The sequence below is a fragment of the Cystoisospora suis genome, assembly GCF_002600585.1.
Source record: "Cystoisospora suis strain Wien I chromosome Unknown contig_1285, whole genome shotgun sequence".
In the NCBI taxonomy this organism is placed as follows: domain Eukaryota; phylum Apicomplexa; class Conoidasida; order Eucoccidiorida; family Sarcocystidae; genus Cystoisospora; species Cystoisospora suis.
The window spans coordinates 12,723-25,116 of NW_027154085.1; the positions used below are offsets into that span (position 1 = coordinate 12,723).

General features: G+C 42.5%; 1 protein-coding gene across 1 annotated transcript in view; it reads left to right on the plus strand.

Moving 5' to 3' along the window:
* The window catches only part of CSUI_003025 (uncharacterized protein), a 15,243-nt gene extending 3,218 nt beyond the window's left edge, over positions 1 to 12,025 (plus strand). Inside the window, exons 2-14 of the mRNA XM_068063223.1 lie at positions 378 to 611; positions 1,466 to 1,741; positions 2,519 to 2,667; positions 3,249 to 3,339; positions 3,732 to 3,799; positions 4,826 to 4,888; positions 5,658 to 5,782; positions 6,530 to 6,663; positions 7,114 to 7,299; positions 7,942 to 8,156; positions 9,177 to 9,360; positions 10,251 to 10,311; positions 10,842 to 12,025. Of these exons, the coding sequence (XP_067924801.1) occupies positions 378 to 611; positions 1,466 to 1,741; positions 2,519 to 2,667; positions 3,249 to 3,339; positions 3,732 to 3,799; positions 4,826 to 4,888; positions 5,658 to 5,782; positions 6,530 to 6,663; positions 7,114 to 7,299; positions 7,942 to 8,156; positions 9,177 to 9,360; positions 10,251 to 10,311; positions 10,842 to 10,966 (1,911 nt within the window). The 3' untranslated portion in view covers positions 10,967 to 12,025. The remainder of the gene's footprint in view (positions 1 to 377; positions 612 to 1,465; positions 1,742 to 2,518; positions 2,668 to 3,248; positions 3,340 to 3,731; positions 3,800 to 4,825; positions 4,889 to 5,657; positions 5,783 to 6,529; positions 6,664 to 7,113; positions 7,300 to 7,941; positions 8,157 to 9,176; positions 9,361 to 10,250; positions 10,312 to 10,841) is intronic.
* Positions 12,026 to 12,394: the final 369 nt, after the last annotated feature.

The following is a 12,394-nucleotide window of genomic DNA, read 5'->3' on the forward strand; positions in this document are numbered from 1 at the left end:
TCTCTCTGTTTCGTTGTATTTTTCTTTCTCTATTTTCCGACTCTTCTCTTGCCTCGGAGGATAGAGAGAAGAGATTTTGTATTTCTCTTCAACTAGGATACATCGATGTCATCTCTTCGTTTCTTTCTTTCTGAGTTTCTTAAAGAACGATCTCTCGAGTTCTAATGTGTGTCGGTCTCTTGACTATTCTTCTTGTTTTCTCTCTCTTCTCGTCTTATCTGTCTTTTTCTTGAAGTTTCTTTTCTCTTCCTTCTTTCGTCTCCAACCCTCTCTCCCATCTCTCTTTTTTCCTTCTGTCTTTCTTTCCTTCATTCTTTCTCTCCTTCCCTCCTTCGTTCTTTCTCTGTCTTCTTTCTTTCATGACTTTCTTCCTTCAGCTCTCTCGGGAGTATAGTCGTCGCCTTGTGTTTGAACTACAAGAGCAGGAGAAAGAACTTGTGGCGCAGATGCACGACCAGCAGAGACAGGCCTTAGCAGAGATGCGAAATCTCGCTGACTTAAAGACCGACGCCCAAGACGATCTTCAGAAAGCTCAGCAAGAAATCTCCATGAAAGAGCAAAGATACCATCAACTTCTTACAGATCTCCAACTCATACAAGCGGAAAAAGACGTAAGGCTTCGTTCATCTTACGAATGGCGGCTCCCCTCATGAGAATCTTCCTACGGCCAAGAGACACAACGAATACACATACAGAGGTAGAGACATCTGCTCGTAGGTCTAGGCTTAGAGCGAGAGATAGGTTGGAATGGAGGGATAGAAGGATCGATATATGAAGAGGTAGATAGACAAATAATGATGAGTGGTAGATGGAAAGATAAAGAAGGATGAGGAATAGCGAGAGATACATAGATAGAGATCGATAGAATGAGAGAGAGAGGAAATAGATGTAAGGTGATAGATAAGTAAACGCAAAGATAGACATATGAGATTTCATGGAGGATTGCTGGGGGCAACGTTTGTATCTTGTCTAGGTCGAGAAGGAGGCAGAAGTGTCTAAGCCTTATGTAAGTAAATCTAAAAGTATGGAACTCTTTCGTGCTGTCTCCCCTCTAAAGAGAGCTACTAGTAATTTCCGCCTTGATAGAAAAACATCTGAAATGTCTTTATTTATTTCGATTGCCACAAGGCAGCTCTAATTTTCTCTTCAGCAGATCCCTCCATGCAGTGTATGTACACATGAGAAGGTCTCCTCACTCAAACAATATGGATGAATATGTATGTATGTATGTGTGAGTATGTATGCATATCTATCTATCTATCTATATATTTGTAGATATCTATATATGTAGCGTCGCATCGATCTGGTAGAGATCTTGACTAGGGTGCAGAAGCACCCCTTATGTATGCCTCTGTAGAGGGACATGCTCTAAACCTACTATTTTAATTTTTCGAGAGTATGCTTTCTTCTCTTGGTCGTGCGAATCCTCTTTTTCTTTTCTTCGTTTCTTCTTATCTCTGTGAAGACTTTGATAGCGAAGGTTCATAAGCTCGAGGAGGAGAATCAGCATTTGCATGCATCGCTAGTTCCACTAGAAAAGGATGCATGCAATCACCGAGCCAAAGAAGAAGAACTCCACCTACGTCTTGAAAGGACACAGACCACGAATGAGAGACTCCAAATCCAACTCCAACACGAGCAGCAACTAGCTGCATGCTTCTCGAATAAAAGACGAGGCCTAGAAAGAGAATTAGAGGTTCTCGAAGAAAAGAAAAATACAGCGGAAAGAGAGTGGAGAAGGGTAAGCGAGTCAGCCATTTTTCAAGTCTTTCATTGCAATAGTAAAGGGCCGAGGTTCTTTCTCTCTCTATTTGTGCTTCTGTCTATCGATAGTTGTCACTATCTATTTCATCTTCTCTCTCTCCATGGATTTCTCTATAGATATCTAGACGATCAAAAGAGAGCTCGGTGTATAGACAGGTTGGTATGCGTATGCATGTCTATAAATGAAGGACAGGAGTTTTAGGTTACCTATGTCCCTTTGGATACATGGGAATACGCCCCCATGTTTAAGTCTCGCGGTTTGATCTTTGTAGATCTCATATATCTTCTTACCCTGATTTATATGTTAAGTCGTAGAGCGTGTTCTCTAGATGTACATTCCTATAGGTGTCATTCTCTCGCTTTATACGAGAAACAGATCTAGGTATGCATAAGGAGGCAGATAAAGAGATCTCTAAGACCAGGAAGGAGACACACCCCAAGCAGAATGAAGCTAAGAAAGCGATACTTGCGAAGAGGTTTTTATACAACACGGAGAAGGTCGGTACGCACGCCTTCTTTCCTCTCCTCGTATACATGCTAGATGTCTCTATAGGCGTGCAGATATCCGTCCTTAATCTATCTTTCTGCCTACCTTTCTACCTTTAACCTACCTGTCTTTCTCTATCTATCGATCTATCTAATCTATCTAGCTATCTTTAATCTATCTATGTATTATAGCCTCTTCAGCTATCTAACTTCAGTCTGTCTCTCTATCGATCGATCTATCTTTGTTCTTTCTACCCTGCTTGATTAGGTCGAGGCGGAGCTTCGGGAAGTGCAGGAGAGACAGGCAGGTTTACTAGGTGCAAATGCTCATCTTCAGAATGAATTAGATAGCGCTCTCCGACATGCAAAAGCTCTCGAACAGCGTGTGGTTGACGGACAGAAGAAAGACGATGAACGGTAAAAAGAGAAAGGGGGAGGCTCTCATAATGATAAGTAATAGATACACAGAAGAGAGAGAGGGAGATAGACAGAGGCTGGAGGAGAAGAAGACAGAAGAAGAGAGAAAGAGAAAGACAAACGAACTGATGGAAGAGGTAGAGGAAGAAAGGCTAAAGAGGTGATACATGCATAATGTATGTGGTAATCTCTATGGTATGTACGTATGTATGTAAAAGAGAGACAAGAAACAGAAGGAAAGGCGTCTGTGTGCGAATGAGAAGAGAACTATTTCAAAAGCCCTAACCCCTCTGTAACGATAAAGATGAAGGAGGGAGAAGATAGAGAAGAGTTTTGTATGTCTGATAGAAGGAGCAAAAGAGGACAAGCGTGGAGTGTCTGTACACCCTCTGCATCCATCTAAAAGAACATGACTTTTCTGAAGGGGTTTCCTCCCATCAAGAAAGACAGAGAAATGTCTTGCTTGTATTTCAGTAGAAGCTCTTTCGGTAGTTTTTCATCGAAAGTCTCATTGGGCGTAGACAGCTACAGAAGAGGCTATCTTCTTTCTTTTCTGGTTGATGTCTCGGGTGTATGTACAGCCAGCGGTTATCTCAGCGCATTGAGAAACTTCAGGAGGAGAAGGAGTCTATCGAGCGTCGATTGTCGGATGAAGTAGCTTCACTTCGGAAGGTATGCATGCTGCTGGTGGTCTACAAGACCATGATGACGGTGTGATGCGCTCTGATACGGTGTATATACACCTAGATCTTGATACACGTACATATCTTCCCATGCATGCAGTACGTCTGTATACCTTGTCAGCATGACGTACTACAGGTATGTTGGAAGTTGTATAGGAAGCGGAGTCTTAGGTATGAGTCTATGAATTTCTCTCTATATAGATCTGAAGACGTCTCTTGTATGCGTGCATGCATCCACACGCGCAGATTGAACGACTTACCCATCGATAGAAACATCTATGGTAAATGCATATATACATATACGAGTATTGGAGAGAGAGATCTGCATCTTTATTCATTCGTTTTCTTTTTTCTTCTCCTGTCTGCTCTTCTTTTCTGTAGCGCATGCATCATCTGGAAAATATAGAGTTTCAGTTCACAGCCTTAAAGCAAGATTTCGAAAGTCAGAAGTAAGTACACACCTCACGCCCTCTCTTTTCCTTTCTCTTCTTTCTCTCTTTCTTTCTCTGTCTTTCTTTTTTACTACTTCTGTCTGTTCTCTCTGCTTTTCCTAAACCTTGTATGAGAGATGAGAGAAAACGAAGAAGAAGTTACACATACATAGCCGTGTCGTCAGCGATAAGACATAACTCAACTCGAATGATTCACAAAGCATAGTGCATGCATGCATGCAAGAGACGTTTCTTCAGATGATGTGATCTGTCCTGAGACAAACCCAGCAGATATCTGGTCAATACCTCTTCTCCATCTCCCTCTCTGTATATATCTATATCTATATCTATGTATAGAGAGAGAGGGAGATGGAGATATGCATACGTGTATGTGCATCGTGCATGTATGTACATCTATACATATATATAGGGGAGCGTGCTTAGTATGTTGAGAGTACTGCTGCAGTGTTCTTTGTGTATTTCTCTATGGCATAGTTACATTTCCTGCAGAGAGATGGATGGAGATTCCCAGAGGAGCATCGAGGCTCGAGAAGACCGAAGACGAGGCAGTTCATTGCAGAGCGTTCTTGTTTGCTTTCCATTCAACTTTTAGAGATCTATTCTAGCTATATAAAAATACCACCTATATGTATCTATATGTATGCTGTCTAGAATAGATAGGCATATATATATATATATATCAAGAGATAGATAGATTAATGCGGAAAACTTTACTAATGCATCTTCTCAATTCCTTTTTTCGTCGTCTCTTGTCTGCTTTTAATTCTTCCTCTTCAATTCCTTTGCACGATCAAGAGGTTGAGACTTGTCGTATAGTGGCGAAGCTCTCTATATGCAACAGCTCATCCATCGTCTCTCTCTTCACTTTTCGTATCATCTCTTCTTTTCCAAGTGTTGGAAGTAAGATCCGTAATCTTTCCATAAGAACGCCTCTGCAAGTACGAAGCCGAGCTTCTATATGCACCACGATTTGGTCTTTTTCTTTTCTTGTTTCTCTCATTCCTGTATGTGTCTCCACAACAGAATCGAGCTGGAGAGACTGAGAGATGAGAACGCCACTCTTACAGCTGAAGTTCGTCAACATACGTAAGGGCTTTCTTCTTCTGGCTTCTTTCCTTTCCTTTTCTTCGTGTCTCAACATGATTCGATCATTTTAGATAGATACCAAAAGTCTCTGTTTGTCTTGACGGAGGTGCATGCGTTTGATAGATCGAGCTCGATAGGAGAAACACGCAAGGGGTCGATTGAAGCGCGTTTCTCGTAGTGATGTTGGCATTGGTAAGAGAGGTGTATGTACACCTGAAAGACAAGACCCGGAAAAAGAAAAGCCATGGTCCAGCTATTTCTATACAACGTCACACATAGTTGCGAATCCACTACAGAAGACCTCTCTGTCTTTATGAACAGCATCTATGTAGATAGATATATAGATAGAGGGGTGTATGTAACGTTCTTTGTATACCTAGGCTGTATACATGGCTTATGCAGACAGCCCTTTGTCTACTATCTATCTAGATTCATGTTAGTCTCTGTGTGGATGGTGTGGATGTGAGACGTTTAGGGTAACTTCGAGGAGAATGATAGAGGAGTCGTTCCTTTAGAAACTTCTACAGTCTTACCTTCGTTACGCCTCATACATATAGATATATATATATGCATACATGCATCTATGTTCAGGTAGTGTATCTGTCTATCTATGTACACACAGGTCTACGTATGTGCGGATGTCCACTCGTATCGATGTACGGCATATGTATTCTATCGTCAGTCTATCTTTGATCTATCTCTGTTTCCTGTATTGATCTATCTCTATGTGTCTAGGGTGGAGTGTCTGTCTGATTCTAATTGTCCTTAGGAAGCAAGAGCGTTCACATAAGCTTGACAACGTCTCCATGCAAAATGATATTCTCGTCTTAAGACAGGAAAACGTTGACCTAAGGAAAGACTTGAATCGACTGATCAAAGACAGAAATGCCACAGGTACACATTCTTCATACATGGCTGTAGGCGTCTGCCCAAACACATAGGGCTGTCACCGCCCCTCCTACTACTACTAGGATGACCTTGACTAACATACATCACATTCAGTCTTTCAGAAAGAAAGAAAAAGACTCGTCTTTATTCGAACTTCCGGGCGGGTAATAGAAAGGAAGATTGCTAGGCTCTGCAATCTCTTCTTAGGTACATCTATATATATATAGATAGGTAGATATAGATCCCTCCTTTACATCCCTCTTCCTCAGAGGTTGATGCTGAGGGTTCTCTCTCTCTCGCTCTCTCTTTCTCTCTGTCTGTCTGTATTTCTTTCCTTTCTCTTTCTATTGGTGTATAGTGGGACGTTCTCAATCTTCTCTGCCCTTCCTTTCATCTTACTACAGGCTGTCTTGGATATTTCCTTCTAGGCTCTAAGCTCACAATGGAAACCGCCTGCTGAGTTGTCTAGTATTAGGCATCGATCTCTATACATACATCCGTCTCTATATATGCATATCTATACATATACATGTATCCCACTATATACAGCTTTGCATGCAGTCAGGACAGGAGAAGGAGGAGGAGGGGAGTCCTCGATTGACACGGGTTTACTTCCTTTGCTGCGGTAACATACCCCCCCCCCCCCCCCTCCTCCCTCACTCTCTTCGGCTTCTTCCTCAACTGCTTTCTTTCATCTCTTTTTCTTTCTCACTCTTTGTTTCTTGTGTGCTTGTTGTCTCTTGACCATGATAGGAAGTGGGGCTGTTGCTCTTTCTTCTTCTGCCTCTTACACTAAAGCAGCAGCAGGAGGAGGCATTGGCAAGGCTTACCAGACTTACTCGACAATTCCGTCCCCGGAGAATACGCTCGTCACTCGAGTCTATTCAGTAAGAATAGAAACCTCCCCACACTAAAAGCATCAGAAGCTCTACAGAGAGAAAGACCCACACACAACACAAAAGAAGAAGAGAAGGAAGGTGTCTAGAGAAACTCGTGATACGATGCTTGTCTTAGTGCGTGAAGCTCATCATGTTAAGGGATAGAGTGTGTTGATATGTCTCTTTAAGAATAGAAAGAAGAAGAAGAAGACTGTCAGCGAGTGACTGAATTTTTGTCTTCTTCTCTCTCTTACTGGGGGTGGGAGCTTTAGAAGACGAAGAAGACGAAGGACAAGAGCAAAAGCTGATGGCTCAACGAGGCTTCATATAGAATGAATATCTTCCATCTATTTTTCATCTATCTATTGATCGATCTATCTCTTTATCACGTCCTGCTGTATATCTTCTTTTGGTTCCTCTTTGTCGTCTTGTCTTTTCTTGCTTTCTTCTTCTTGATAGCCTCCTACGATAGGAGAAAGTCGGGGCGATGCCTCCACAGCGGCGGATTCTCTATCCCTCCTGTGTGGAGAGAGGGGACTGAATCGCTCCTTCTCGTCCGATCCCTTGTTAACTCAGAATGATGCCTCCTGCTGCCCGAGCCTTACAGGCCCCTTGAATGGACGTTGCTTTACTTCCAAAGGAGAGGTATGTATGCTCGACAACTCGCCCTCAAAGCAAGAACAGAACAAGAAGAAGAAAAAGAAAGAAAGAGAAAAAGAGAAGTCTTCTCTCTCCATTCTGGCAATGGCATCAGTACTCTTCTCTCTCTTTCTCTCTCATTACCTCGTTCATTCGCTCATCTCTCCTTTACCAGTGGGTATCTTGTACATATATATATACATATATATACATATATATGTCTGCAGCCTTTTTTCCCCTCGTTGCGCCGTCCGTGTATACTTCAACAGAGAATGACTCTACTAGGAAGGTGAGCTAGGGGTGAGGTGTCTGAACGTGTTGACTGGACTTACGGCCGTATACGGGAGAGATAGATGAATCATTTTGTGTTCCTCAGGTGGCGATACAAGGAAGAGTGAGAGAAAAGAGATGAGATAAAAAGAAAGGTATAAGAAGTCGTCAGGAACGCGTGCACTTTATCTTTATCATTGACATAGCCATAGCACTCCATAGAGAGAGAGGGATCGATGCAGAAGAGAAAGGGGGCGGGAGTTGTACTATTCTTTTTCTTCTTCTTTTCTCTTCCCCTTCTCATCTTTCTTTCTTTCTTTCTTTCACTCTCCCTTTTGCTTTATCTCTTTCTTTCGTTTTCTTGCTCTTTCTCATTAGGTTCGATGTACCAAAGATCCGTCTATAAGGGTGTCAGATGTGTCGTCAGAAGAATTCTCAACTCCAGGGCAGCGCGCACATCAAGCAGGTCTAAGAAGTTCCTTTACGAACAATCCGATCGCAAGGAGCACGAAGCCCTCCCCTTCTATGGTCTCAGAGACCAATCCTCTTGTTCATGTACATCATCCTTCTGTTGCCTCTCGAGTCGGCATGACGTAAGAAGAAGAAGAAGAAGAAACAAAAGGCAGGATGGGTCTTTCTTCTATCTCCTCTTTATTCTCTTGACGAGAGGTCTAGATCCCCCTTCTTCTTACGGTGATGCTGACGAAAGGGTGAAGGTTTTCTTCTCTCTTCGGTTGCGGTATATGTGGCTTGAATGAGGGGGATAGGCGCATGCAGAAAGATGTATAGATAGATAAGAAGAGAAGAGAGAGAATACCATCTAGGCAAGCCATCGATGTATAGTCTATGCAGCGACACATCATAAGAGTCTTTAGATGACTCTGGAGCAGCCAGCTAACATTGCTTCTCGTTCTTTTCTTCTTCTTCTATTGCCTGCCCCTCAAGTGAAGAGCTGTCTGTTTCTCTTTCTTTCTTTTTTTCTTTCTGTCGCTTTCATTTTCTCTCTTTCTTTCCTTTTGTAACTCCTCCTGTCTTGTCTTTTCTATCTCAAAAAGTAGATCTAGAGGGTAAATGAACGTCTGCGTCACGAGGAGAGAAGGCTCTTTCTATGGGGAGGTCTCATATGTCAAGCAAGCAAGCAAGCAGGGCCTCTGGAAGGCCTGAAGGACACAGTTCCACTCGGGTATCTCAACAGATATGCGCGTGCATTGATACACCTCCATCATAGATAGATAGATAGATCTAAGATAGATGTCTCCATCTATAGTGATCTCGATGGAGCTTACTCAAGCTGTGCACGTAGGTGTCTTTGAAGTTTACCTTTGTACAGGAGTCTCAAAAGACTTACGTATGTGTCGCAGAAAGACATGGGCGATGAGAGAGATCTGTGTATACATACGTATGTGGGATCGTGCGTTTGCTTTCCTATCCTGCTCTAGCGAGACAGCTTCTGTCTATCCATCTTGTGCTGCTCCTGTCACTTCCTCATTCTCTTCTTGATATATCTGTTAATCATCTGGCTTGTATCTTCTCTTTCTCGTTTTCTTGCGTTCTGTGAGTCTTGCCAAAACTTCACTCCTTTCTTTCCTTTTTCTCGTATCTTTCCTATATAGGGGGGATCTCCCTTCGGTAAGGTATGATGGGTACCAAGGGGCGGCTCGTACAGCGGCGGCTATAGGAGCTTTAACAGATTCACGAGGAGGAGGCGCAAGATTGGCAAGTGTAGGAGAGACTATTCTCAATCCTCGATCTCCAGAAACACCCGAGCAAATTGCTTCGCTTGAAAAGCAGCTCATGGTCAGTCTATAGCTGCATACTATGATAGCGTCTATCGATTCTCACCTTCTTTCTCTCTCAGGCGGAGGCAACAGATCTATCTGTCTTGAGTCTATCTACCGCTAATCTACCTCTCTCCAATCTATCCAACTCTCTCTCTCTCTCTCGGGGTCTCTACATCTCCTCACATATATATATATATATGTGCATATGTCCTTGGTAGCAATAGATTCGGAGAGATATGGCGTGGTATGTGCTGTAGTGCGTGTTAAGGAGAGCCGTTCGCTTTCTCTCCGTCTCAGTTGGGGGCTAGGAGGACAAGTACTGTTGAATGGACGTTGTATCCGGCAAGTGCTGTTGAGGGGAGTGTGAGGGAAGAACAGGAAGAAGGCAGAAGATCGCCTAGAGGTGAAAGGAATGAAGAAGAACTGCAAGAAGACAAACAAATAGGGCTGATGGTGTAGGGGTATCACGTTCGCTTTGCATGCGAAAGGTCTCGGGTTCAATTCCCGGTCAGTCCATTTACAACATCCACGTCTGTATAGGAGCACATTCATACACATGGCTGTCTGTTCCCCAGATATCTACTACCCCCTTCTCATATGCCCATCGTCATATTTCCTATACACATTTATACACATACATCACTATCACTAAATGTATATGTATATACACTGTGGCATCTCTCTTGTATCTAATGTCCTATACTGTAGTGGTAGTGAAGGGAAGAGTTTGAGCTATCTATCCAGACATGTCTATGTGGATGTATGTCTGCGGGTCTGGTATACCCTTGCTTTTTGAAGTGTGCTTGTAGATGACTAATAGAGGACTCATTGATGCACCTTCAATAATACCTCGCATGCATGCATCTGTATAGTGATCTATCCTTTTCTCATTGCACTTCTCCGCAGCTTTTAACAACGGAGAGAAAACGGTTGGAGAGTGAACTCAGTAGAGTCCCCGCTGCACGTGGTAAGTCTTTCTATCAGTTTGCAACTTGAATCGATTCATGTGCATGCGTCGATTGTACGTAAACATCATAGGCCGAATGAAGGGTAGCTTTTCAAAGATCGACGAGAAGACCATTATTTGCTTACTTCTGTCTCTCTACCTTCTCTAGTGTTTCTTGAACCGCCCTTGTATTTCTTACGTACACACACACTCGGTGTCAGCTGCCTCTTTCTCTGTCTCCCTATCCTGTTGCCACCTCATGTCGCACATCGCTATCTTCCGCTCTCTCTCTCTCTGTCCCTCTCTTTCTATATATGAATATATATAGGTACCGGTGTGTGTATGTGAGGCAGGTTTCTGTCCATACATCTCTCTGTCTCTAAAACGGGTGTGTATATTAGAGAGAGAACCTCCCCATCTATACCTCTTTACGTAGCTTGCAGGGTAAATAGATAGATCGATCGATCTCTCTCTTTCTTTCTCATCATCTGTTAACTGTATGAAGAAGAGCTTGTGACTTTTCATGCTGTCTCTTTTCTTTCTTGTGACAGGGCGAACTGTTTCAGAGAGACAGCAGGCTCAGAAATTGGAACTCCGCCTTACAGAAGTGGACGGGACTATACACCGAATGAAGCAAACTCTTCTACAAGCACAGAAAGGTCGCAAGAAATACTAAAAGACACAAGAACCTTATTACGAAGATCAATGCATAGACATTCACACACATATATCAGTGTATGATGGTAGTAATGATGGGTTTCTTTCGAAAGGAAAGAAGAATCTGAGAAAGAAAGAGAAAAAGGAGAAAAGAAAGAAAGAAAAGAGAATGCGAGGGGACCCGTGACGAGAGAGATTTACCAGACAATCTGCTGAAGAGAGAGAAAGGAGTTTTTGGAGTGTACTGAGATGTTTCAAAAGAACGACGTGAAGGAAAAATGTGTAAGAAGAAGTAGGATAAGATAAGAAACACTCCTCATTGAGAACCCCTCCTGGGGTACTTCTGCGATCTAATAAGATGCATGCAACCGAAAGACTGCAGCAGACTTTGTATTAAGGAGAAGTACCTATACCTCCTAAAACGTATGTATATGTATGTATACGTTGATCTGTCTCTTCACATATGTATGTTGATGTATCTGTCTCTCTCTCTCTCTCTCTCTCTATATATATATATATATATGTGGGCCCAGATAGCCGAGCGAGAGAAGAGTGTAGATACATCAATGTGTGTTCTTTTCTTCGAGTAGAAACAAGATGAGAAAGAAAGATGAATAGAGGTGTCTAGTGAACTCACGGGGAGAAAGGAGTGAGAAGAAAGAAAGAGAGAAGCAGCGACAACATACAGAAGATAAAGACAAGGTGACGGAGAGCGTATCCTTGAGAAAGGGTTTATATGCATATGTGTAAAGCTTAGGACTGAAGAGAACCCTTCTCTAATACTTGCATGTTCTAACTTGCTTCTTCACGATGATGCTTTGCTTTCTTTCTCTTCCTTCTTTTCTCTGAGAGAAACATCTCATTAAGAGAAAGTTTGGCCACGAGGCACTGCCTCTTGCATGCATGCACATCGATGCGATAGAGACGTTGAGACTCTTATTGGATACCTCTAGGCATCCACTTTACAAGCGTCAGCTGGTGAGATTCTCCTCTTCTCAAGGAGACTTCTGTTCATCTACCTGTTGATGTACATACACACACGTATCTATGTATAGTAATCATATCAAGGGATGCATACATATATACATATATATATATATATATATGTATATATGTATATTCATTCCTTCATGGTGGTTGTGATCTTTCTCTCTCTCGCCGTTGATGAGAATAGAAGAGAGAGAAGATGAGAATTTAAATGAAAAGCTAAATGTCTTTTGTAATGAGCTGGATGGATAAAAAACATGGAGAAGCTATAAGAGAGCTCCAATACAGGACAGAGTCGGGGTGTCTGTACATACACCTTCAAAGCAGGGGTCGTCCGTTGGCCTTATCGCTATCGAGTAGAGATGTTTTCCTCTCTTCTCTTCAGCCTTTCTTACGTTATCTAAGAGTAACGATGACGGTGGTCTATAAAAAGGAGTGCAAGGCGGAAAGGAAGAAGAGA